This window comes from Neolamprologus brichardi, chromosome 22 (genome assembly GCF_056152115.1).
Source record: "Neolamprologus brichardi isolate AB-2024 chromosome 22, ASM5615211v1, whole genome shotgun sequence".
Classification (NCBI taxonomy): domain Eukaryota; kingdom Metazoa; phylum Chordata; class Actinopteri; order Cichliformes; family Cichlidae; genus Neolamprologus; species Neolamprologus brichardi.
The window spans coordinates 5,124,203-5,151,259 of NC_142124.1; the positions used below are offsets into that span (position 1 = coordinate 5,124,203).

The following is a 27,057-nucleotide window of genomic DNA, read 5'->3' on the forward strand; positions in this document are numbered from 1 at the left end:
ATATGGAAAATTTCAGAGTAATGGAAAATTAAATATCATATCCTGCCACGACATGATATGATATCAAATATTCAATATTTTTTAGTCCAGCTCAAATGCTGAAGGGAAAATCATAAAATGTGACAGTGGTTGTGTAGGAAGACATCACATACTAGTTTTGTCTTGGAGGTTTGAGTTTAATGTTTTGGACAGGGGGATCGTCTCTGGAGTTGCCGTAAGATTCTTTTTGAAAAGTGACAGAAGACTTGTAGCCGGTCTGAGATCTCTACAGAGAACCTGAGAGCCTCGAAGGCTGTGGAGACGACCGGGAGGGAGGGAGACGCCGTCTCAGGAACTTGTTCACCGATCTGAAGATGGAAAGAAAAAGAGACAAAAGTCATTGGTTGAATCTGAGAAAGCACAAAAACTGATTGTTTTCTCTTCACTCTCTGGATGAGTTTTAATGTGAATGAATACATTTAGCTGTGGAGTTGAATGATTAAATGTCTGTTCTTAATTTGTTTGTTTCCTTTTGTTAATTTTGGTCATTACTTTCTTTGAGAGACAGGAAAAAAGAGTAAGATTATTTAGTTACCAATGAATTTAGTCTTTATTCCTTTATTTTTTATTTTTTAACCCAGATGGTGATTAAATTATGTGGTCAAAAACAACACAAAAAAACTAAAAATCAAAAGATGAATGTGAGTCACAGTTAAAGTTTTACATTTTTATGTCAAACACTATCTTTTACATTTTGTAGCCTTATTCTTTAATTTACTTTTTGCTCTAATATCAACAGTATCCATTTTCAGTTAAAGTTAATATTAAATTAAAGTGTAAGAAATCTCTTGTGTGTCATTTTCAGTGGCTTTTCTTTCTAAAAACAAGCAAACTCAGTAAAATCAAGCCATACTGTTGCTCTCACCTTTTCTAGAAATTTTTTGGTGAGATCGGACAATTGCTCGAGGTGGTTGCTGGCGCCCTCAGCTGCCTGAAAGGGCACACTGACATTTACTTGTGCAGTTTTCAACCACTTGGTGTGCAGCCTAAAGGACTCGGCGTACACGTAGAGCTGAGGGAGAGACTCGTTAACCTGCGGAGATGTTAAGGCGACAAATTAAGTGAATATCTTTTAAACTTCGATGCATTTCAGTGCATTTCGACCGTTTAAATCACTGATAGGAGAAGCTGGATGATTACCTTCAACGAGCTGAGATGGGCAGCAGTGTGTTTTATTACAGGAAGACCGTCCAGTTTGTGTTCTACGTCCATGAAGGTCACAAGCTCGGCTTCTGGCTGTTAAAATATGGCAAAAACGGAGGTTTAAAACATAACCACATTTCCTTATAATACTTATTATATAGGATTTTTAATTGTTAAACATAAACTCGAATGCTTACTTGAATCAAATAAGACATTTTTCAAGCTTTCAGTTTACAGTTATGCACTTTCACTTTTGGTGATTTACTGTTCTTTAAATTACTAATTTTTCACTTGCTTTATTAAAAAGCGCACAACCAATTCTCTCATTTACCGAGACATTTTACAAGCCTTTTGCAGTAACACTCCTACAAAGTTTGTGCTCGAGTGTATCGCCTCAAATTTTTCTATTTCTTAGTTGGAGTCCAGTTTTCGGTCAGTGAGGAAAGATCTGATTATTTTGACCTAATAACAACAAGTTTTGAAAAAAAAAAAAAAAGGTTCTCAGACAGAAAAGCCAACATGGATCTGGCACAGGAAGTGTAAAGTTAAACCTTACCAAACCGTGGAGTTTTTTGGAGGAGGCGATGATCTTGTCCAACTGATGAATCATTGGTTCAAACACGCTGTACGGACAAGGGGTGGGACGGGACGACGAATGGACGAATAGCTCAGCCAGTATTACCAGGTAGAGAAGAAAAGAGGTGGCGTCATGGAAAACTGCAAAGACAAGAAAAAAGGATCAAAATAACATGTTACAATCTTGTGTATTTCATTAGGTTCTGTGGTCTTTCGCCTCATCAAAACACAATCAGCCACATAAAAACATCAGCTGCGCATTTATTCAAAGCAAAGGATCGAGCTGAGTAACATTCAGCTGATGCTGCTCCCAGCTGCACACACACACACACACACACACACACACAGTCTCATAACAGGTGGCTACTGGGCTGCATTCATGTTGCAGCAGAAAGTATCACAACTCAACCTCTTCCCCTCTCTGCGACCCAGACGTGCTGCTTCTGAATCAGATAGAGAAACCACAGAGCTACATGGAAACTTGTTTTCATTTCCAGCCTAAATCTGGACCACATGACCCACAAGACTAATCCTGAGGCAGCTGCATTTGTCACGGCAGTTAGGAACTATTACACCATCAATCTGATGCAACTGTAGGTACATGCTAGCATTAACACCAAAGCGTTTGTTGGAGATCAGATCTAACGAACGAACAAACAAACAAAAAAAAATCAAACCTCACACCCTCAGATATCAGATCCAGACAGAAACAGTAATTCGAAGAAATCAGATAAGAGCAGGAGCTCAGATACGAGATGGTGGTTTAGACACTAAAGCAGGTCACTGTTAGCATTTAGTGCTGAAGGCATGTGGGTGTGTGACAGAAGGAAGGAGAAAATTTTCTGCAAAGTGATAGCCGGTGTTTCCCAGAAACACAAGCAGCATGTTAACAGGTTAGCTGACATTTTTCATAACACTGTTTTTATTTGACCTGCATAAAGTCTTTTCATTTTTTTTTTAAATTTCAGATGCTGTTTCAGGTAAATCACATCTCAGAAGTGTCACCGGGGAACAACATCAGCACAAACTGCAGCTTCAAATGGCTTCAAGTGGTCGCTGTCTTTTCCCAGCAATTCTTTTTGAAGCAGTCAAACATGAATGGATGAGTACCTTAAAAGGAAATTTTAGCTCATACTTGCTGATATTATTCAATTCAATTCAATTCAATTTTATTTATATAGCGCCAAATCACAACAAAAGTCGCCTCAAGGCGCTATTGAAGAAATGTATTTCTATGATCTTACTCCACGGCCACGTTCATACATGTGAAAGTCTCCGTCCCATGTCCTTCACTTATCTTTATCCCAGGTGTGAATTGTTCAAGGGCTTAAAAGAAGGACGTGTCTGTGGAAAAGGCTCCGGCCAAGGCGCCAATATTATGCTTTCAGGTTAAATGTAGAGAATGCAAATGTGGCGAGCCTCAACAAAGTTATAGCAGGAACCACTGATTAGCCCATACGGACATAAACCCAATACAAAAAGCAAGACGACTTCAGCTGCTTTGTCTATAAGACTGTTAAAAAACATTCTACTCAACTCACAGCGAATGATACTTTGTATCCAGTACCACAGTCTCTTATTTTAGGCTGCATGGCTTCAGAATAGTTGCTACACTGACCACTTTGGAAACAGAAACTATGAGTTTGCCTTTTTACTATCATACAAAGTTGTTTTGCTGAATTTGGCAGTTGCCTAATGACACATTAATGCCAGATTTGCCATTTTCCATCAATACCTTGTTGTAGCTCTGGTTTTGGTCTCCACCGGTTTCTGGGGAAATTATCTGTCTCTTTGGCTGCTAAATGCTTAACTATGTAAACTCTATTCAAACACCTTCCATGAGTCACAGCTACCTCCTGCTGCCCCATTTAGGTTAATGAAGCAAAGGTTGAGGGCTGTAAAACAACAGGCAATTAATCAAGAACACCAAACTGAACTATAAAGCTGAGGGGCACTTTAGATATGTCATAGAAGCAGCACAGTGTTTATATTTTACGGCCATCCCATTTAATGTTTACGTATGAACAATAAAAAAAAATTAAGTCTGATGGACTGGACCTCCGTGACTGAATACCTCCTACTGTGCTTAGTTAATCCCTGGAAAGAAGAACCACCCAGATGTTATCTGTTTGAGAATGAATAATTGCAACGAGTCTTCTGTAGTTTGTTTTGTCTCTATTTCATAAACTTCTTTTCATCGTAACTGAAAGGAGTAACCCCAAAATCAAGATTAGTTCATGTCTGCAGGTCTTTGTAACTTCAGAAATCCCATTATGCAGAGTAACAAAGAAATGAACTGTCCGTTAGTGTTAGATCAGGGATAAGGAATGAGAGGTATGCTGTGGGCTTTTTTTCCCCCAGCCTGCTCTGGGCCTCTTGTTGGAAAAGGAGAAGGGAGCTGGCGCAGAGGTCTGACTCAGATTAATCTCTTGGCGGTGACATCACCGGGCAGATGCCCCGGGCTGCGCTTTTTAGAGGGAAAACATCCACTTTGTTATGAGTGTCGGAGCACTTTAAACACTTTTACTGCCACTCAGGCACTCGGGGCAGTATGCTTTATGGGCTAAGATTTGAGGTCAACAATGAGGTAAAAAGGGTAATTGTTTACCTAAGAAAACAAAGTGAAATTTTTGTGATGTTTCATCCATTTAAAATTAAAACGACTTGAATATTTAAATTATTTTACACAGTTCAGTAAAGGTAAAAATTTATTAAAGGTTTCTACTTGTTTTCTTCCCTATATTTTAGGTTTTATTTCTTCCATTTTTGCTTCTATAGGTTTTATTTCTATATCTCTATATACCGGTATTAGCTTTATTCTAGCTGCTGTCGCTGGAAGATAAGATTCAACCTTGATCTTATTTGTTGGTGACCTTCGGTCAGACATTATTCTTTGGAAGTCAGATTCCATCTCGTGACTTTGGCTGATCAGGAAACAGCAGGAAAGCAGAAGGTCAGCAGCCAGACAGACGTATTCCCGGAATTTTGACAAATAGTGCTGAGCTGTGACTTTATAAATGTTACAGTAATGTGATTACAATGTGAATTCTATCCTCCACTTTTTAGTTACTAAACCCAGCAATGCTATATGATAATTTGGGGCCCTTTTCTAGCTCTGAATGCTCTCTATTTAACATTCACCCTCCAATAAATGCATTGGAGAGCAACTTCAGCATCTTGCCCAAGGATGATTTTGCATGCAGACTGGAGCAGCTATCAAACCACTAACAGCCTTCTGATTGATAGATGACCTGCTCTGCCTCCTGAGCTACAACTCGAAGTAGGTTAATGGAGTTTTGATTGTCTTGTGAGTTTAGCCTGTGGAACAAAACAGTGTTCATTTGCTAAAAGACTAAAAATTTCATAATGAACTTGTAAATGGTAAATGGCCTGTATTTGTATAGCGCTTTTATTAGTCCCTAAGGACCCCAAAGCGCTTTACACATCCAGTCATCCACCCATTCACACACTGGTGATGGCAGCTACATTGTAGCCACAGCCACCCTGGGGCGCACTGACAGAGGTGAGGCTGCCGGACACTGGCGCCTCCGGGCCCTCTGACCACCACCAGTAGGCAACGGGTGAAGTGTCTTGCCCAAGGACACAACGACCGAGACTGTCCAAGCCGGGGCTCGAACCGGCAACTTTCCGATTACAAGGCGAACTCCCAACTCTTGAGCCACGATCGCCCAAAGATGTAGTATAGTATATGCAAAATCATGCCTCTCCCTATTTGTTAAGATAGTCCAAATTAAATTCACCAAGATGACAACCATATGGCCCTTTGTTGGACTGGGAACATGTTCAGGGTGTACTCAGTGTTTTAGCTAAAGAAAGCTTAGATAATACGCAGACCTCCCATGATCCAAATAAGTGTTTACTAATGGATGGATGGAAGCTGAGTCACTGAGGGCACCAGTGTCATAATGCTGAAACAAAAGATGGCTGTTAAATCAACGCATCTGGTGAGATGTACTTTTACATTCACAATGTGACTATTAATGAACAAACAATAGAGCTGTTTGTTAATTAATGTAACTGAAATTGATGAGTAATGTAAAACCCCACACCCCCACCATGACACACCTTCTTCATCCAACAAGTCAATAACTTTCTTTTCTTCTTAAAAGTCTCACTATAAAGAGTTTTGTTCTTTCACTCTTCATCTGTTTGTTCTTGTTATGAGTGCTTAGTATTAAATGCACAGGGGGTCAAGAAGAGCTGGGAAACAATATTTTTCCGCCATCAGCATTCATGTCTGGATCTTGTTACAGAGCTAAAATACTGCATCAGAGAACAATTTAATACTGATATGAGTCAGACATCGACCACCAGACAAAAATATTGCTGTCTGCTCTTCACTTATCCTCAATTTTCCCGACAGCACAAAACCTCGTGGCTTGATTGTAAGAACAACGTAGTTTTTGGATCAAGATTCAAACACTAAATAGTTAATAACAAAAGTACAAGCACAGAATGCAACAGCAGGCTTCATGTTAAAGTGATTTTCAGTTAGTGAAGAGCTCAAAATGCTTCATTTAGTTATTGGAAAATTACTGAAAAAGCCATCAGCAAAACCCAACTGTCACACTAAGAAAAACATCCTCCAGCAGTGCTGCGTACACTCATGTATTTGGCAGAGTAAACAGCTGCGACAGCATAACGGCACAGAACAAAGTTGCTTAAGAAGCAGAGTGAATGGGCCACCTTTAATGTGTTTAACAGGTCATTTCATCAGCGCTCGTTTACCCACGCACGAAACATCAACACACGCACATGCGAGCTCTCACATAATCACAAGCTTCCACCGTTTCCGATCGCGTTCGTGTGCTCTTTTCTTGCTGAGTCAGACAAACAAACACTGGAGTTTCCTGTGTTTTCTCTCTGACACACTGAGCGCCTTATTTCTTCTTATTTGCTCTTCTTTTACTTTGAAGACCGTCCAGTGAATAAAGTGTAAAGCCTGAGTGGCGGGAGGAGCTCTGTCATCTTTCTCCAAAACCATCAAATAAACAAGAAAATGGTAACTTTGTAATAGCTGAAGTGTGACGTTTGGCTTTCAAACAGGTTGTTTCAGGAACAGAGTGACAGCACTAAGAACATGTTTATACGTTTTTCTACCAAAACTAAAATAAAAAACACTTTGGATGCTTCAGATAAACATAAATATATAATTTTATATTAACAGTGAATCAAATGATTATGTAGTCTAAAAGGTGGCACCCTAAGGTGACAAACCCTATAAAATTATAACCTGACTCCTCTAAAAAGCTTTACACTATAACAATCCAAAAGTGTTTACTATTTACAAGCCACACACTTCCTTTTAGGGAGTGGAGGTGGAGACTCGGAGTAGAGTTACAAGAGTGTGAAAGTTGCACTTACAAAGTGAGGTGTAAGTTCAGTCCCTCTGGATCATTCGGGATTTGAACTTCAGCGTCTGTTTGCCTAAACTTATTTTTATAGGTACAATTTTACAGAGCTACAAGTGCAGAGTTGAAACTAGAAGAAAGAAATGGTTTGACTCAAGAAAAGCCAAAGAACAGAAAAAAAAACAAGAGAAGAAGGGCATGAGTCCTGCTGGTAGGATTACGCTCTAGCATCCTGGAAAGTACAAAAGTTCAATAGAAATATACGTAAGCCCAGTTTCAAATTACTGTTACAGAGAAATGCAACAGGAAGTGTGCTGAAAATGCCACTCTGCCGGCCTAACAGATGTGCCATGTCATTGTGGCTGATTGGTTTATTGTGTAGCATATACATAACTTGTGAGGTTCTTGCAGCACTAAATTGTTGAATCTATCCAAACCTGACATGAACAAAAGCATGTAAATGTCAAAATATTGCTGATTTTCATGCTATAAAAATCAACTAAATGGGGGAAGAAAAAGATTCTTAAATATAAGTGGTATTGATTTAATTACCAATTCTTAATAATATTAAATTAGCCAAACATTTATTTTACTTTGTTTTTCAGATTGCAGAGCATGACTGTGTGCAGTTTCAATTCCAGGAGCATCCTGTTTACTTAGGTTCACTGGAGACAGGGTGACATCACTCCAGTATGTAGCTATATACAGACTTCACTGGAATTAATGTTTGCTCTGCCCCATACAGCTAATCCATTTATGTAGCATAACAAGGGGAAACCTATTCCTTAAAATGACTCATACTCACTACAACATTATATAAAAAAAAAACATAGCCAAGCTTGAAATCTCCCAAGAAGCTTTGGACCATAATGGATAAATATTGAGGTTGTTTATATTGAGGTTTAAAAAAAATTGGAGTGGATGAGTTGCAGTACCACTTTTGTCCACTTGGGCAAGCTGGTATATGAGCTGACTCACTCCACAGCAGAATCAGGGTTCAGGCCCCTTATAGTGAGTCTGCAAATTACATTACAGTAAATGCTGGTGATGTGCTATGATGACATCACTGTCTGATGACCTGACTAGTAGCTTTCACAACCTTTGGATAAACAGACTCTGGGTGCCTCACGGCTCCTGTTTTTGTTACTAGTCATCATGTTTTCATAGTTAGTTGATGATCCAGTAGTTTTTGACTTAGTAAGAGTGTCATGCAATACCAAACTGATTGGATGAGCATCAAGGAAATATCATTCCCAAAGCACAGATAAAGAGAATACAGTTAACACAGGCTGGGTTCTTTAAAACGACTCCAGCTTTTAATGTTATAAAACACTGAGATGACCGCATAACTAAAGTTATTTTTCCTCCTGTCACTGTGACTGATTACCTCCAGACGACTGCGTGAAAGCAAAGGAAAAAGTGGTGTTTTCATGTCAGTAAAACTGTCAAAACGTTTTTTTGTTTTTTCTGCTGACTACAAAGGAAAACCACAGAGCCCACCTTCACTGCCCAGTGACCACAGCTTCCTTTTCATTCATAAATATGTGCGCCAGTTACGTAGCCATTCATTCCTGTTGCTGTCAGAAACTAGGAAGTCCACGTGTAGTGTTGCCAAATCTCTCGGCTAAGCAACAACAACAATTTATGACTTTCATACGCTGTGTTGACGTGATGATTGCCTCTGTAAAACACTAAAACAGCACCATAATGTGAAGTTATTTTACTTCACTTTGATCCTACACAGCACAGTTTTATAACTGAGCAAAAACTAACTAAACACATTCATGCAGTACTATTTTAAATACCTGAGTAGTTACATTTTGTACAACCTTATGCGACTACTTCATTATCTGAGTGATATAGTTATTACTTCCACCTTGAGCAGTTACATTACAGAGCAGTTGCCTGTAAATTCATGTGTCAGCATTAAAGAGTAGGTTGTTATTTCAGCCAAACAAATGCTACTTTCTACAACACTTTTAATACCCTAAGCCCATTCAGCTTAAAGTCCTTGTGTACTTAAGCAACTTTACTTTTCACATTTATCTGTGGGTACCTGTTTTTAATCTAAGGATCTACTTTTTAACCAGCTCGAACAACCCGGGAAACCCCTAAGACACAAAGACATGCACACTGACACACACACAGCACCAGCCAATCACAGCCCAACCTGAAACTAAACAGTGGCTGATTTCTAGAGTTCAAATTAAACATTTAAGCACTTCAAATATCACTTTGAGTTTAATTTCAGCCACAGACTGCCCGGGATTTAATCATTCATCCATCCATTCATTGCCTCCCTCTCTCCACTTCCTTTAGGCTGAAAGTAAAAGTAGGAGACCACGTGCAGCAAAGCCCCCCTTCTTCACACAAACATTCACTCTCACAGTCACTCACACCTCCCCCTCTTTCTTTAAAAAGTAACTTAGACCAACTTACATTTCATGTTTCTGCTCCTGCCGTAGTAAACAAACCTTCCTCCGAGTCCAGTGTGAGTACAGTACGTGTGAGTGATTGTGTTTGTGTGGACAAATGTAAAAGTTCCCTTTTATAGCATAGAGTATGACACATCACCTGAGTCATCAGCCATCGTCGCCATTTAGGCATCACACCCACGCTGGCCAACCACCCCTCCTCTTAACCCCCCCTTTATCTGAAAAAGCTTCAAATTTCTTTGTTTGTTGAGGTGATTCTAAATGGAGGAAATGATAAATTTAAAAAAAAGCAGAAAATACCAGATTGAGCAATTTTCCTTTCCTCCTCTCTCTCTTTCTCTCCACTCTTATGTCATCACCTCACTTTCTTATTTTAACTACATTAAGTTTAGAAAATAAAACTCAGTTTGCAAAACACTGAAAGAGATTTAAGAAAGTAAATGTAAACTCTGTAGGAATGAAAGTGGCTGTGAAGCAAAATATAATTTGTACAACAACATATTAAATAAAAGAGGGTATGGTGATACTTGCAGGAGTAAGTAGCGCAAACAGCGTGACACATCCCAGCAGCATTGACCATTAATAATAAATGTAGAGAAGGTGAAAAACATGAGGAGATGAAGATCGAGTGTAGCTTCGTGCCAGGAGTTAAGTCAATACTATTCCCAGATAATAGAAAGTAATACTCATAAAGGAGGAAATCTCACTTCTGTTTCTGACACTTTTCTTTGTATTTGATTTTCTGGAATTTCAAAAGTTTGGAAAAAGATGATCTTTTATTGTCATTTCGTTAATAATCTCCTGCCTGGGTTTAAAAAAAAATAAAAAAAGAGCTGAGGCTGTACTAATGAATTTCTTCAGAGTTGCTAGTTTGCGTATCAAAGGGATCACGTCAGTTCCCCCTGCTGAAAGTCATCTCTGTAGTGTAGTGATGGAAATGTTCAGGGTTAATCATTTTGTTTGTAAGCCGATTAAAGCACCTACTCAATGTTTGTAAATATGATTTGATTATGGAAAATGATTATGACACAAAATGTAAAATATTCATCATTAGCAGCTTTTTCTTGTGAGGTGGTGGAGACCAAAACAGAGATAAAAGAGAATTAATCTTGGCCTGACTCACACATTCAAATGGAACATGACGTAAATCAGCGGTCCCCAACCCCCGGGTCTCGGACCTCGGTACCGGTCCGTGAGTCGTTTGGTACCGGGCCGCGAGAGTTGAGGATCAGGTGTGAAATGTATAGTTTTCAGGGTTTTTATCAGTTTTCAGCGTTATTTTGTTATCGTTTTGATCGTTAACTCGGTTTTCCTGGGTCTTTTCACGTGTGTTATGAATAAATCTTCTTTTTTTCGGTACCGGTACTAGTTTGATTTTGTTGTATTTATCCGCGACACCTTAAAGGCCGGTCCGTGAAAATATTGTCGGGCATAAACCGGTCCATGGCGCAAAAAAGGTTGGAGACCGCTGAACTAAATAACTGTTTGCAAATAAAGCTGCCATATGAACATTAAAGAGGATAATAATATATGTAGATCTTGTTGCATTCAAAAACTAGCCCTAAGTGTTCATGAGAAGCTGTGCTTTAGATTCACTACTATATTGAAGATATCTTTAATCTAAAGCATTTCTGCAGGATTGTCTTCCAATGAACAGTTATAACCCATGGTTGAAACAGGAAGGGGCTCTCCTTGGTCAGAACTTGCGGCAGATGGGTGAGAAAAACGGGACAGAGACCAATGTGGACTTTATCTCTATTTGGACCAGTCAGGTGATCCCTGATTAAGGAAGTGTTAGGACGTGGACAAAAAAAAAGGCTCAGGACAATAAGGAAGTACGTTCTAGTTGTGACCAGCAGGAAACCACCACACTCACAATAGAAGTAGTGAGTTGGGAGTGTAATTCTGGCATTGAGTCCAGGGCACAAGGACACCACACTCACAGTTATCACCCTGGTTACAAACAGGAAATGGTGTTCAGTTCATTCTGACGAACAAGCAATCAATCACATCTGGCATCTTCTTAACTTTTCCCGAGTTTTCATCAACCTTAATAGGCTTTATTTTAGTAGGCAGTGAGTTTTCTCACCAGATCTTGGAAATGCAACGTTCAGTGTCATCTTCTTCAGGTCTTAGATGCTTTCATCAGGTGGCAACCCTCTAATTGCACGATAAGGTTTTAATCTTTTGACAGTTTCTGCTCCAGTCTTATGTTAAAATTTCCACATATGCCCTGATTTAAAACAGATCCTCCTTCCAATAAAACTATCTGCCTTTAAAATCAATTAAATGTCATTTGTATAGCTCCAAATCACAACTGCCTCAAGATGCAATAAGGTCAGGACCCTACACCCACCTTTAAAGATGTGCTTTTCTTCAACTAAGATCTCCAAATACAACCAGCTGCTACTGTGTTCTTCCTGGCTTCCTGTATCCCCACCCTCCTTTCCTCCTGTCTTGCCTCTATAGAGACGGGTCTCAAACTCACACCAGTCAACTACTTCTAGTGTTCAACTCCAAATAGCTGTCAGCTGAACTAGAGGTGGGATCTCTATCCCCACATAGGTGTGGTCTATATAAAACCCATTAAAAACATACAAATAACTAATAATCCTAACCCAGTGTTTAGTAGTAGATTCTCTCAGTTACTCTAATATTTCATATTCTACAACAGTAGAAATATTGTTCTACAAAGTCTAAAAACAATATCTCAGCAATCCTCAAGTACTCCAGCATACCTGGCACATTGATCACTTCCATTGCCACTGGTGACATCACACATTGTATTCAAGTGGAACCTTTTCAAAGTTTCGCAAACAAAAATGAAAGTTTGTAACAACGGCTGTGACGTCAACTTGATGTCAGCCCTGTTCATTCACCATTCACCAGGCACTGAGTTTTATAATGAGGTCCTTAAAAGAGTGCTGAGCAGAAGGTGACTTGAGGTGTTCAACGTCTGCGCAATTTCAATTTTAGAACTATTTTTTATCCAAGATTTGACCGGTGTCAAAATATTTGTTTTTTTTGTCTATTTTCTGTGATTTCCTTCAATATCGTTCACATTGCTTTTAGGCTATTCTAAAGAACCATCAAATGTTCAGCTCAAAAGTTCAAAGCCGGATTTACTTAACCAGAGGAGCACATCACAGTGGGTACATCGGTTGTTATATAAAGTTTATACTATAAAAATGCTTTTCTTCAAATGTTAGCTCCCCTGCAACTGATGAAATGGACCATATGGCCAATACTGTGCATCGGTTTGTTGTTTGACCATCAGTAGGATTTTTTTTCACATTGTCTTGGCAGAAGACTCTGGGTGCCTTTTTAGTCATAAATATTGATATTAACATTTGCTTATTGACAAATTCAGCAGTTATGGGGCAATATCGGTTTTTATATTAGGACATGTGTGCATCTGATAAGATGTCTATGTGAAAGATAAATTATTTTCTTACAAATTGATGATGTGTGCACATTTCTCTTCATTTGAAGCGTACAGTTTTTCCTCACAGCCTGAGTGTCTCTGTACTACTTCTTCCACAAACAGACAAGTCATGCTTCAAAATTTTTCTGATCCATTTCCTAGAGTTGCAAAACTAACTGGACTGGACAGTGTCAGGTAAACTTATTCACACCTTTCTGCCTTACCGCAGTAGTTAGTCTCCAAAATCTGTAGTATTTGTGTCGATGATCATTGGCGAATTTAATCTCGGCTGTCCTATTCTTTCTCAGACACATATTCAGGCATTTGAGATGGGCTGTGGTTGGAGGGAGTTGCTTTTGGAGGTGCAAGCAAAATATACCGAGATTGCAAGATCAATTGTGTTGCACTGTGAAATATTGCCATTTCAGTGCCAGTGCATAACTGTGGTAAAGTAAAGTAGAGGGCGTGACTCTCGTCTACAAAAAGCTCCAAGTGTTCTCTTCTCAGACTCTTTATCGTAGCTTGGGAATTTACATTTTCATCGGATGACGATTCTTTTTGGCCCAAGAGTGTTGCACAGTGACAGAATTGATCTTTCAGTCTCAATCTCAGGCCTGACACCCTCCAAACACAATGGTGGATAATTTGACATTGTGGGTAGAGCATGACGTCAGTCTGTGTAACAGAAAGTTTTGAACTTATGAATGGTGTCCCTCTGTGCCCATGCTCACTGATCCTATCTCAAGTTACCTGTTAGCTGTTGAATCTAGTAACTCATCTGTAAACTGATCTTGCTGCTGTTTCTTATCTGTTTTTGTTGACGCAATTTGCATTGAAGAGAACAATGTTTGCCCTTTTCCCACTTGACTATGCCAAGTGTCACTACAGTTGCTTTAACTAAATATCCATCCATTCATTTTCTAAACCATTTATCCAATAAAGGGTTGCCTATCCCATCTGCCATAAAATGTAGGGTGTACTTTGATCGCCGGTCCATCACAGGATTAACACATGTTGACTAACATCCAATTAGGTGTATCACCAATTAACTAAACAAGCAAGTTTTCAGAGGGAACCCACACAGACACAAGGAGAACAAACTTCAGAAAGGCCTTTCTGCACACAAGAGACTGTATGACAATCACTGAATGGAGGTGTTGGCTTACGACACCAACCATCAGGCATCACATCTTGGTAGGTCAGTGATGGTGGGGTAGGGCAATATCTCAGCGAGATGTCCCCAATTAACCCCAGTGACGATAATAACCCAATAACGACCCTCACGACCACCTCCAAAGGAGACAACCCCACTATGGTTTTATTGCCTGGAACTCTACACAAGCTCTTTTAGAACTGAAGGAGCTTCTTGGATGAGAGAGGCGACATGTCTTCACAAATGTAGCCCCCTTGTCTTCTTTTTCAAGCCCTCAAGATTACTATGACTTGAATGATTTGAAACCTACATAGACATTGAGATATAAGACCTTGCACTGAGGTAACACTTGTAACAAGTGGAAGCATGGCAGGGTGGGAGGAAGGTGAATGTTACGTTCAGTAACTCACAGCTTACTCAGGTTGAGTCACTATGAACCTGAGGTGTGTTAGCCAAAAATCTATACATTTTAAGTAACAGTTGCAGTTTTACCCTCTTTTATCCATTACCAGTGGTTTGGCTTGTGTCACTGCTGCTTTGGCAGAGGGCACCGTGTCTAAGGAGTGACGTTACAGAGTTTCCAAGAAGCCAGTAGTTTCCTGCTTCTTATGAAATGTGTTTGATAGTTAAAAACTCCACCCACCAGGATACAAAGTTGATATATGTGCATGAGAACTATATCCTTCCCCCTCGTTTCTAATATACATATTACTGTAGTAATTGGATAGTGTTTTTCATGAAATGCTGAACTAATGAACTTTTGTGGTTCTTTTTTGGTTTTTTTTTTTGTTTTGGTTTGTTTGTTTTTCCATAACTTGTGTATCTGCAAATATACACCTTCTGTATTTTTCATATGAAAGAAACTATACTGTGGTGGGGCTTGCTAATTTCTTGTTTTTGATTTATGTATGTTTTGTTTTGTTGTGCTTTACTTTTGTTTCATATGTTGTTTGTTTAATTTAAGACTAAAAAAAAAAAAAAAATTAAATGAATGAGAGGTAAAACTTGAGGGGGTAGGGACAAATAAGTAAATACTTCTGCCTACTCCTTTTCAAACAAATAATGGAATGATATTTTGTAATGATTGTGAAGGCTCATGTTTGAAATGTTTGAAATAAAAATGAACTGAACTAATGAACTTTGTGCTAGAGAAAGTGATGTGCAAGAACAGAAGAAAGCACGTCATAAAGGTTGCAGGATGACTCGCTAATTCTCTCTTTTATCATCAAAGCCATATGGGGTAATGGAGAGACTGCATGTTTCAGTAAGCGAGCGTGCGGATTGGATGAGGTGGTCTTATCCTCAATAGTGATTTGCACAGTCGGGTCTACTTGTTTCATCATTTCCCCAACCACCCACGCTCCGGATATCATTTACTCTAGTTCACGCTCTTCTCGTGTTCTGTGACCTCTGCTGAATGAAGGCATGTGAAGAATGCAGCAGCGAATGGGCAGCCGGGGGAGGCAGCAAAGCACATCACTCAACGATCCAGGTTTTTCTTTTGTTCGCTGACACTAATACAAACACACACAAAGCTTAAAAAATATGCTGAAGGCATGCTATTAAATTTATTACTTGCAACAACATGCTCAGCACAGTAAGAAAAACACAATCCAAGCGTGAAACAATGCAAGCCACCACCCGCAAAACAACTTTCAGATATTGCACAGATTTTGGCATTTTGCCTATTCACACTTTGACACGCATTCACTATTTTTAGGAATCAAACGCTCTGCGGTCTGGTTTTGAACCCTCAGACTCAACCAGGACCCATTTAAACCATCACATTAGGCAGGAATTCAGCTTGGCAGACAGATGACAGCCAGATATCCCTATAGACAGCAAATGAAGCGTGACATCAAAGCTGAGATTGAGGTAACAAGTGTGTCAGTGCTTCCTGTGGAATTTGTTGAGCCTGTCTGGGTTCGGTGTTCTGTCTGAGACCCCAGCGCAACTCTGATCTCATTCTGGGGTCTGCACGGAAAAGGGGGGTGGGTTACACACCCCATTCATATGTTATGTAGTTATAAGTTTTTCCATCTTAAAGAGAAGTATGCCATGTTTTCACTATGATGTTTCATAGCACGAAAGTGAAAGAATGTAGCTCATCTGCCATTAATTTCACTAAGGCTGAAATATTTTTATAGTCTCAACACCCACATTTAGTAACTGATGCCAAAAATAGCAAAAAGTCTTAATCTGACAAGTCTTAAATCGATTTTCCAGAATGACAAAGAAGTATTTTTACAGAATAATGAGTCCAGTGCCAGCACAGATGTTATGGCCCCACATGGTCCCTATCTCAACATAATTAAGAGAAAAAAAAACAACTGTGGGGACAACCTACCTGCCAAACAAAGGAATTGATGCTTTTTTTAACAGGTGACAGGTGTTTATATTGAATTTTATTATTATTTTTGGGTTATCTGTTTAAGTGCTATAATGTCTCTGCCCCCATCCACATTTGTTGTGTTGCATATAAATAGGGACATAACATTTGGTCAATTTTGTGTGGTTCTCAACTTTTAGGTGGGCTTGTTTTATTTAAATCCATGACTGATCAACTTAACACAACAACTTAATTAACTGGGGAATTCCTTTAAATATTATTCATTCAGACAATCAGGTCTTTTTAATCATAAAACCTTGTTACCAGCACAACTGCCACTTTGATGAATTGCTGAGACAATTGCAGACTTGTGTGCCTTTATAGACCTGCATGGTAATCACACAGAGAGCAACGAAGAGCTGTGAGTGGACTGAGTGTTAGACTCTCAACCCTCCACACACAAAAGCATCTGCATCTGCTAATGATACAGTTAAATATTTAAGGGAGTTTTGACAATGACACTCATGTGTTAAGTTTTGCCCCACAGGGCCAAATCAGTCACCTGACCTCAACTCAACAGAGAGTTCTTTTCAAACACTTATGACAAAACTGAGCGCACAAAGACCCACTGACAAGCACCAGCTGGAGGGAGCTGTAGTAAACCGTAATAATGCGGGCCCACAGTGGGTAGGTGTGGATGAACTGTGGGGCTGTGTGGGCAGGACAGGGCAAACCACAGGGCCCACCACAGGGCCCACAGAAGTTGAGCTCTTTGAGGCCCCTATTTGGGTTTTCTATGGGTAAGCACATGAGTTGCTCACAGAAAACTATAATGGGGGCCTGAAGGGGTAAAACTCCTGTGGGGCCTGTGTGGGCTAGTATGCGTCAAGGGTTTTCCACCAGTTAAAAGGCCCATTGAACTCGATTTAAATACGTTCAGCTGTAACATTCAGACCTAAATATGCTTTAAAACATGAGAGGATTATCAAAGCAACACTTCCACACTGATTTGTTCCCAATTATGCAACACTGGGATTAAGCTAAGATTGCTTAGTTTACAGTGGCCAAACAGCAGTGGGGTTTACCAACAGCTGTGTACATTCTCGATATGTGTAAAACGCAGGTACTATATTTTTGGTGATAATATGGTATGTGATGCTTAGTAAGATTTAATTGATTTTTTAAAGTTTTTTTTAACATACAATAGAAAAATGAGGACAGCACGGTGGCGTAGTGGTTAGCAGTGTTGCTGCACAGCAAGAAGATGCTGAGTGAGGTGGTGAAAGTGAGTGGGACTGGCTGTCTGTCTCTTTGTGTTAGCCCTGCGACAGACTGGCGACCTGTCCAGGGTGTACCCTGCCTCTCACCCTATGACAGCTGGAATAGGCTCCGCCCCCCGCGACCCTGAAAAGGATAAGCAGAAGCGAATGGATGGATAGAAAATAACATATAGCTTTAAATGTTGATTTTGGCCATTAGAGGCAACATTTCTAAACATTTTGAATACAAAGGGTTCCTTTGTTCACTATTTTATAGAAATGTTACCATAAGTGGTGTTAAACAGATCACAGATCAGTTTTACACCTCCCCGTTAAAGGCTGATGTGGTATTGTCGTTACACTTCTCAGGGGGCAGGTGAATGTGATGACTCAAGTCACTACTGGGAAGCTGAGGGGTACCACTGGCTGCCACCAGTATTTTTACCCAAATATGTACATGTTCGACTACACAACTACGCTATGATCAGGTTTCGGTTTTATCAAGTTTTCACAACTTTCCCGTTTACACAGGTTAGTTTCATTCTTTCTCATGCTACCTTAACTTTTGGAAGCACTCTTGAATGCTATACGTGTGTCTGTTTTTCATATCAGGGACAGATAAGCAGATTGTGAAAGATAACTGCCTTATTTGCGTATTATGCATGTGGAAAGAGATTGAAGCAATTGCTTTCTTAAAATGAGCAAAAATATCACTTGTTGAAGATCAGTCAGCAGTTAAACCAAAGAAGCAGTTGAGTAAAAAGTACATTTCTTCCTTTAAGGTAGGGAATTGGAAAGACTTTATGCTCACTTAAAGTAAAAATACTTTTCTGTTTAAAAGTAGTCAACACTGTTCTCATACTATTTTACAATTCTGTACATACAGTAGGGCAAAAAAGTATTTAGTCAGCCACCAATTGTGCAAGTTCTCCCACAATGAGAGAGAGGCCTGTAATTTTCATCATAGGTACTATGATACAAATTAAACTATGCGAGACAAAATAAATAATAATATCCAGAAAATCAGATTCTCTTATTTTTAAATAATATCTACATTATGGTGGAAAATAAGTATTTGGTCAATAACAAAAATTCATCTCAGTACTTTATTTTATACCCTTTGTTGGCAATGACGGAGGTCAAATGTTTTCTGTAAGTCTTTGCAAGGTTTTTCACACACTGCTGCTGGTATTTTGGTCCATTCCTCCATGCAGATCTCCTCTAGAGTGTTTTGAAGCTGTCGCTGTGCAACACAGACTTTCACTCTCAAGATTTTCTATGGGTTTGAGATCTGGAGACTGGCTAGGCCCCTCATGGACCTTGAAATGCTTGAAATGCTCTCTAGCAAACTTCAGACAGGCCTGGACATGTCCTAGCTTGAACAGGGGGGTACGTCTCTCACTGCAGGATATCAGTCCCTGGTGGTGTAGTGTGTTACTGATGGTAGCCTTTGTTACTTTGGTCCCAGCTCTGCAGGTCATACACTAGGTCCCCCCGTGAGGTTCTGGGATATTTGCTCACCGTTCTTGTGATCATCTTCCGTGGAGCCCCAGATCGAGGGTGCTCTTGAATGTCTTCCATTTTCTAATAATTGCTCCCACAGTTGATTTCTTCACAGCAAGCTGCTTACTTACTGCAGACTCAGTCTTTCCAGCCTGGTGCAGGTCTATAATTGTGTTTCTGGTGTCCTTTGACAGCTCTTTGGTCTTGACTCTTGGTCATAGTGGCGTTTGGAGTGTGACTGTTTGAGGTTGTGGACAGGTGTCTTTTATACTGATAACGAGTGGAGGACAGAGGAGCCTCTTACAGAAGAAGTTACACGTCTTGCGTCACAATACTTATTTTCCACCATAATTTGCAAATAAATTCTTTTAAAATCAGAGAATGTGATTTTCTGGATTTTTCCCCTCATTTTGTCTCTCATAGTTAAGGTATACCTGTGATGAAAATTACAGGCATCTCTCATCTTTTTAAGTGGGAGAACTTGCACAACTGGTGGCAGACTAAATACTTTTTTGCCCTACTGTAGCTATCTATCCATGTGACATTTTGTTACCTTTTTGTATTTACAGCTGATCAACCTCACAGCATGACAGAATAACCCCACAAGTGCTCTGAACCCATCACAGCAGCATCAAATGGTCACAAGCTCCATCAAATTACTCTATACTGTCTATAATGTCATGTTTCACATTATTCAGTAGATGATGAAATGAGATCATATTACATACATTGCATAAATGAAAGAAAACTAATTGTAAGTAACAAATTCCAACTGATGCTTTTTAAAATTTTACTTAAATGTCTTTCCAAGTGTGCATATGTCTCTCCTCTTTTTCTCTCAGCCTTTGTCTTTTTCACTTTCACTTAACTGAATGAGTTGAACCACTATGAAGACTTAAATTTAGCTCAAAAAGCTGTAGTACAGGCCTTCTGTTTGCTTTTTTCCTCTCTTAGATTCTCTACAATATCCAGGCCAACCAGAAGTGGAAGTTTGCAAGCTAGAAACAGTTTACGGTGCATTTTTGCATATTTCAGCATCATCATTTCAAATAGGACAGGAACAGTAAAAATGAATCAGTGCATCCGGCAGGTGTCTCAGTGGACAATTTGAAATATTTATGCTGACTGGCTGACATCACTCGCAACTAATTAAGCATTCTGCACACTAGTAAATTCCCCCAACTTGTGTCACTGTGCAGATCAAAAGGTCTGTGGGTCTCAGCTTTTTCCCTTCATTTCAGAGGAAACTAATGAGGCCAAAGTGACATCACTATTTGGTGTGTCACAGAAAGCCCTTTGAAGCAATTCAGTAGCTAAATCTTGTATGTGGTGTGTAAACGTGACTGTTATGTTAACGCCAGCTTATTCTTGACCTTTTCACCTTTAGGGTTTCAGCATTCAGATCATTGCATCTGTTGATTTAACCCCATGCTTCCTAAATGTGCAGATGTTGCTGTATTTTTTCATATTTTTAACTGTTTAGATCTTCCCTGTGCAGATTTGGCTAAAGCTTAAATTTAGGGCTGTAGCAACTTTGACTGACAGATACTTAGATTGCACTGTTGTTACTTTTTGAAGCATTTTAATAGTATTATCTGATTAATAATACAGCGTGCTGTATGGTACAGACCATGCAAATTTGTGCCGAGTCAAATTCTAGTATTTTACTATTGTGTTGCACTATTTGAGGAATCTCTCTTTGAAAAGCGTCCATCCAGTTTCTGACGCAGCTTTTCATCCAGCCTGTCAGCGCCCAATAGCTGAGCAGTGAACTAGCACATCCAAATATGGTCGCTTCCCAAAGAAAGAACTAATTAACCCTTGCGTGGTGTTCATGTTTTTGTAACTTAGCCAGTGATTGTGGGTGTGTAGACCTGCTACATTTTTTTGGCTTTTAAATGAATTCAGTGAATTCAGCCATAGATATTCAGGAAAAACATACTTACAGAAGTTTACTTTATTCTAAGCCATACAGATATATATATATATATATATATATATATATATATATATATATATATATATATATATATATATATATATATACACACACATAAATATATGTATGTATGGTGCTGCGTTTTATACTCAGCACCATTCAGTTTCCTAGTTTGCCTCAGGCTACTCCGTCTGATCTGATTGCTTTTGGACTTCCTGTCTTATTTCCTGTGTATCAAACTTCCTACCTCAGTAACGACTATAAACTTAGCCAAAAACACAACTCAGCTTGTGCTTTTGGGTCCTTATCCTGAGTTGTTAGTCTTTGATGGCACCTAGGATTAAAAGGGAAAAATAAGATAATGCCAGAGATTCACAGAATTTACAGAAAAAGTACTATTTTGTGATATTTATGGTTATCAGGATGAGAAATGTCTTAAATCAGAATATGAGATTTTGGTCATATCGCACAGCCCTAGATGTAGCAGTGTCTGTGAAGCTGGATTAAAGAAAAAAGTGCTTAAAGTTTTAAAACATGTTTAGCTCCATCTTCTGTCAGTACAGAATGTGACTGACATGTCCCCGTTGAGCTAACAGTTGCTAATGTTAAGTCAGTCATTTGAAGAAAGACCTGAGGGTGTATTTATCAGTGGGCCATGTCACTGAATACGTTTGTGCTCAAAGATACAGTTATTATCTTCACTGAGCATAATGAGAAGAAGAGGCTTGGACTCAGATGATACATCTGAAGCTTTTCATTGTAATAATGATAGGAATAATAATAATGGGAATAGACATCTTCAGGATATGAGATTTTTTTTTTAGCAGAACATCAGAAAAGGTTTAAGGTTTAAAGACCTCTTGTCATGGTTTTGGGCCCTTTTTGCCCAGCATTTTATGTTTTCTTGTATTTTTGTGGTATTTTTGTATAATGGGTTATGTCCTGGTTTATTAATAGTCTTTAGTTACCTTATTGAGATCCTCTAACTATTTAGATTTCCCAGTGTCTTCTCCCTCTGTGTGTTCTTGTGCCTCGTTTCCCCTCCTTGTGTTTTATTCCATTATGAAACATAACGGATGGGCTGAGCCCATCATGTCTCCTCTCCCTCCCCCGTGTTCCCTTGCTCCCTCTCCGCCACTCACGCATCATGTTCCTCTGTTTCCTGTTTTATTTTGAAGGTCCCGTTTTTCCATGTTTGTTCTGTTCAGCCTTGCTTCTCCTGTCCCGTTGTGGTTATTCATGTCAGCTGTGTTCTTTATGTGTTCTCACTTCCTTCCTTCTGTGTATTTAGGTCAGCGTCTCCCTCTGTCCTTTGTCGCATCCTCCCTCATAGCTGTGTGACTCTCCCTGTGAGTTTATCCCAGTTTAGTTTATTTCTATTTGTACCACCTCCACGCCTGCAGTAAAGCAGTGTATTTTGAGTTCACCGCGCCTTTAGGTCCTTTTCCTGCCTGCAGATCAGTCTTGCTAGAACTAGAAAACTCAAGAGTGACTCTTTTAGATATTTCTAAAATTCCCATTAATGTTTCAGTATTTGTTTTCCTTTATTTTTTTATTTGGTGGTGTTTGTCTTGTGTATTTACAGATGTTGCTGTGAACAAAACAAAAATGAGTGGTGACTACATCTCAAAAAAAAGGAAGAAATGTGTAAAACAAACATGTTTAAATAAGCATGTAACAAGTATTTTCAATTCACTTTGTTTTTAATGTTTATGTACTTTTATTTTCTTGTATTTTTCGTTATCCTACATTTTTTTTAATATTACAATGAATCTGTTAAAGTGCTTGAATGGTGCCTCTGTTACATTTCAGTCAACTGACCTTGTTCGAACACTACACTTAGCGTAGCTCTCTAATGTTTTAGATGTAACAGCTTCTTTAGGTGCTGCGGTCAATCTTGAAAAAACAAGAAAAAAAAACTGACTATATTTTAAAACGACAGTCCCATAATATAAAAGCAATCAAAACTATAAACTTACGCTCCTTATTTAATATCTTGTGATTCAGCCTGTCTAATTGTTATTATACAAAACGCCCTGACATTGTGTTACTGTAAGGAATGAGGCACCTGCATGGCATTCAACATGGTGAAGCCAGGCCCAGCACAGTGGTTGGATATTCTTGTGCGGAACATCATATCGTCACATCCATATGTCTTCTTCGCTGATGTGCTTGTTTAGCAGCTGACTCACCTTCGCCTCACTGACAGACTCTACATTAAGGGTGATGCAATAGCTCACCTGGCTGAGCGGATGGCAAATGAGCTGCAGGTTAGAGACCTCCCCGCAGGGTCTGGTTTTGCAGACCCTTTCCTGTGTGTCACTCTCCCTCACTGTCTCCTTGCCTTCCCGTTACTATATCCAGTGTCCAAAAAGCCTCAGCTTCATAACAATCCTTAAAATCTTCTCTCTCCCCCCTTCTTCTATTCCCCTTGAACTTGAACACTACATGTGTAATGTAAATATGTGTGTGCTGGGGGTTAAAGTTACTTAATGATAAATCGAACCTGAACACCATACAAGAGGTAATAACTCCAGAAAACAAGAGGTGATGTCATAGTGGCTCTATCCATCTTTATATACAATTTATGCTATATCCACACATTGAGTCGAGTATTTGTCAGTAACACATTAATACAATATATTACTGAACTAAACAAGAATAGAATTAAAGATAAAGAAGAAGAGCAAAATGATGGAGCTATTGACAGATTTTGAGGAGTGGACATATGGGGATTACATTACACTGTTATTGCATGAAAAGACACGAGTGCAACCGTAAAGCACGAACTGCATCGAGGTCACAGACACACCTACGTTATGCTGCTAACACAAGTTTGGATCTTTGTAGAACATCTGCACAGACATGTTAACACAAGGCTACCCAAGAACCAGAGTGATGTTAAAGCCGAGTGAGTGCTGACCCCAGCCCAGCAGACCCTGAATGTTAACATGTAAGCAGCCAGGCTGCTGCCCTTAAGTAGAATCACTGTCGATGCTTTAAAGTCCCCTTGAACTGTCGTCTGTTTCAGAAGCAAACTGTTTACAGATGCTGGGTTTTGTTTTAATAATTGTCTCTGAACATTTCAGTGTGAACACTTGTTTTATGAGGGCGGGAGTTGCTGAGACCAAGATCTACTCCGCGTGGGAAACTTATCAGTGCTGCAGTTTTAGATTAACAACTGTTTTCAGTTATGTTTACTGCATCTGATCCTTTTTGGGAGTTCTTGTTGTAAATGTTTAGTTTTTAATTTGAGAGTTTTGTTTGTGTTTTGCAGGGATGTGATTGAATCCTGCTGTCCTTTGTTTTAATTCGTCCACTCAACCCTGTACGGCTATAAGATGAAAACATCTGGGTGTGTGTGTGTGAGTGCGGGTAAAGTATGGTTATACTTAATAGTGTGAAATGACTGCACTGCTTTCACAGATATGGTGTGATGATGGCAGTGCAGTTATAGCTATTTGGACTTTATTTATTCATTTATTTTATTTTTCAGGCCTCGCTTGGACTTTAGTGTATATAGCGCATATAGTTAATCCTTTTGGGAGGATTACTGGAGGCCCTTGTGTTGAGGAGTTGACAGGCTAATGACCACTTAATGTCTGAGCTGACTCCGTTACTGATTTATGTTCTAATGTGCACCTTTGTGGGGTGATGTCTAGACAATTTCAAGGTTGCAGTGCATGTGTGTTTGCTCCTTACATCACTTTTACTCTCTCGCAGGGACTCAACATGAAGGTATGCTGACAGACAAACCAATTAAGTTTCCATATTCCATTCTTCATAATTCATTTAAGCCTTTAAAGCCAAGTGTATCGTATTTGATACATGCATTTTTGTGAGTTTTTGAGACTTTACATTATGAGCGTGACTTTTTTTTAAAAACTCAAAAATGATATAAATTGCATGACAAATTTTTATTGACTAAGTTGCAAATATATGTCTTATTCAGCAAACGTGATACAAATGAAAACTCATACATGCAGATTAAAACACTCCATTATCGAAAAATTAAAGGTACTGGTACTACTAAGAACTGCTACAAAGTATTTTTACTTCATTATTTACTACCTTTGGCAGTAAATACTTTTGTAAGAAAAGTGAATAAAAATAAACAAGTTTTAAGAATTTCAACAGTAGCTACTATGACACCAGAGTGATTAAGTATCTCTTTCTGGATTTTATAACTTTGCTTACTTCTACTGCTTTTTGACAGATTCCAACCGCTGCCGGCCGGTCAGAGTATTTATTTCCTGTCAGATGCCAGAAGTTCAGAAAGGAAGGACAAACAACTCCCGCCTCAGATGTCCAAACTGCTCAGACATGTTTGAACATGTTCCAGCATGTCTGAACAGGAACACCACACCTGGAGCTGGTCACAGTCAGAGGCCACACTGCAGGTCTCAGATTAGGCTAGAAGCCCCCGCCTCCCCACCCCAGCTCAGTCTGCATAGTAAACAAGGCCTATAAATTCAAGACTGACTGGCCACAAAATGTCACTGACATCCTTCCTCGTTTCATGCATTTAAAACAGTGGCTGCTGACATGCAGCAAATTTATTTTCCCGACAAAAAGGTCCTTAGGTGAACTCTAAATTACGGCTGCTTTAGTAGAGTTGAAATATTTCAGGATGTGAGACTAGTATTAGATATGACAACTTAATTTCACTATCCTGTGGTAGCTCAAAATAAGGAAGTAAATGGAAAGTAAATGCTCGCTGTGTTGAAATATGTGGAGGATTTACGGATGTACTACTGCAGGGATGACAGTTCTTACAGCAGTGAATGTGGCAGATCATTCTGTTACCTTCTAATAGTCTATGAATCTTTAGTGAGCAACACTTAAGTTCTTTCACATTCAACCACTCACCACCTCCAACTTTATCTCTTTGCATGACATTTTTCTTATCGTGTTTCCTGCATGCAATAGTTACCAAAAAAGCCTTCTTTCTTAGGAAATATATAATTTATCTTGCACCGAACACATTCTGAGTGTATTTATATTTGCCTTTCCAAACATTATGCACACAAGATAGTGAGTTCTTAATAATTTCATTTACGTCTCATCCATTTACACATTACTCATCCCGACTTCCTGCTTCACTCAGAGACGTAAAGAACCACAGCAAAACCGGACTTTGACGTGTCAAAGATGTCAAAACTCCTCTTCAGATTACACAGAGGGGTATTTTTCAGGCTGTCTTTTCTTTAGTTGCATGCCAAGGGGAACCTTTAAAAAAAATAAATCCTTAAACCTCATGGAAAGATTTGGAAGGAGTAAAACAAACAAACAGTGGAAGAATGTTATCGAAAAAATATGATGAAGGATTAGTCAGCAAAGCAGGGCAGATGAGTTGTTTGGAAAAAAGCAGCAGGCAGGTTTTCAAAATGTCAGCATTTACAGCGATTAAAGTTAATCTTCATAAAGTACGGTATGATTTTTAATCAAGAACCACAATAGGAAGTGGCGTCTGGCTGGATGAGAGAATTAAAGCATGACAGAAGAACAGACGTCAGGGGTTTTATAAGTCGGTAAATAAAAGATAAACATCACAGTTTGTTATTTTTCTCCAATTTGTGACGTTAAAGTTTTTTTTGTCTGAAGCATCTGCCAAACTTCTGTTGCAATCAAGTACTTTTTGTGTATCCACTTTCCTATCAGTTCTTACTTAAGTCAACAATTTCCTTCATTTCATTTACTCATTAATTTTTCACATGAAATTTTATCAATTTAAGCAAGAGAGTAAATTTCTTCTGCTCTTCAGCCACTTTTTAAAACCTTCACCAGTTTAAGAAGTTTCATTTCTTTTTCTGAATACTGATAATTAAAATGATAGTTTTCATTCTGTCTAATGTATTTTAGTCAAAATATTGTTCTGTTTTTTA

The 27,057-nt window shown here is 39.0% G+C and overlaps 3 protein-coding genes across 3 annotated transcripts in view; 1 reads left to right on the top strand and 2 right to left on the bottom strand.

Moving 5' to 3' along the window:
- LOC102781013 (N-formyl peptide receptor 1-like) overlaps positions 1 to 27,057 on the top strand; it is a 76,462-nt gene that overhangs the window by 15,496 nt on the left and 33,909 nt on the right. The window lies entirely within an intron of this gene.
- Positions 1 to 27,057, bottom strand: part of LOC102777167 (serine/threonine-protein kinase SBK2) — a 44,145-nt gene that overhangs the window by 11,375 nt on the left and 5,713 nt on the right. The window lies entirely within an intron of this gene.
- On the bottom strand, positions 177 to 9,576 carry il11b (interleukin 11b). The gene is made up of 5 exons (XM_087835255.1): positions 9,570 to 9,576; positions 1,739 to 1,899; positions 1,180 to 1,275; positions 905 to 1,072; positions 177 to 347 (listed from the first exon to the last, which is right to left on the bottom strand). The coding sequence occupies exons 1-5, from the start codon at positions 9,574 to 9,576 to the stop codon at positions 177 to 179; spliced, it is 603 nt and encodes a 200-aa protein (XP_087691381.1).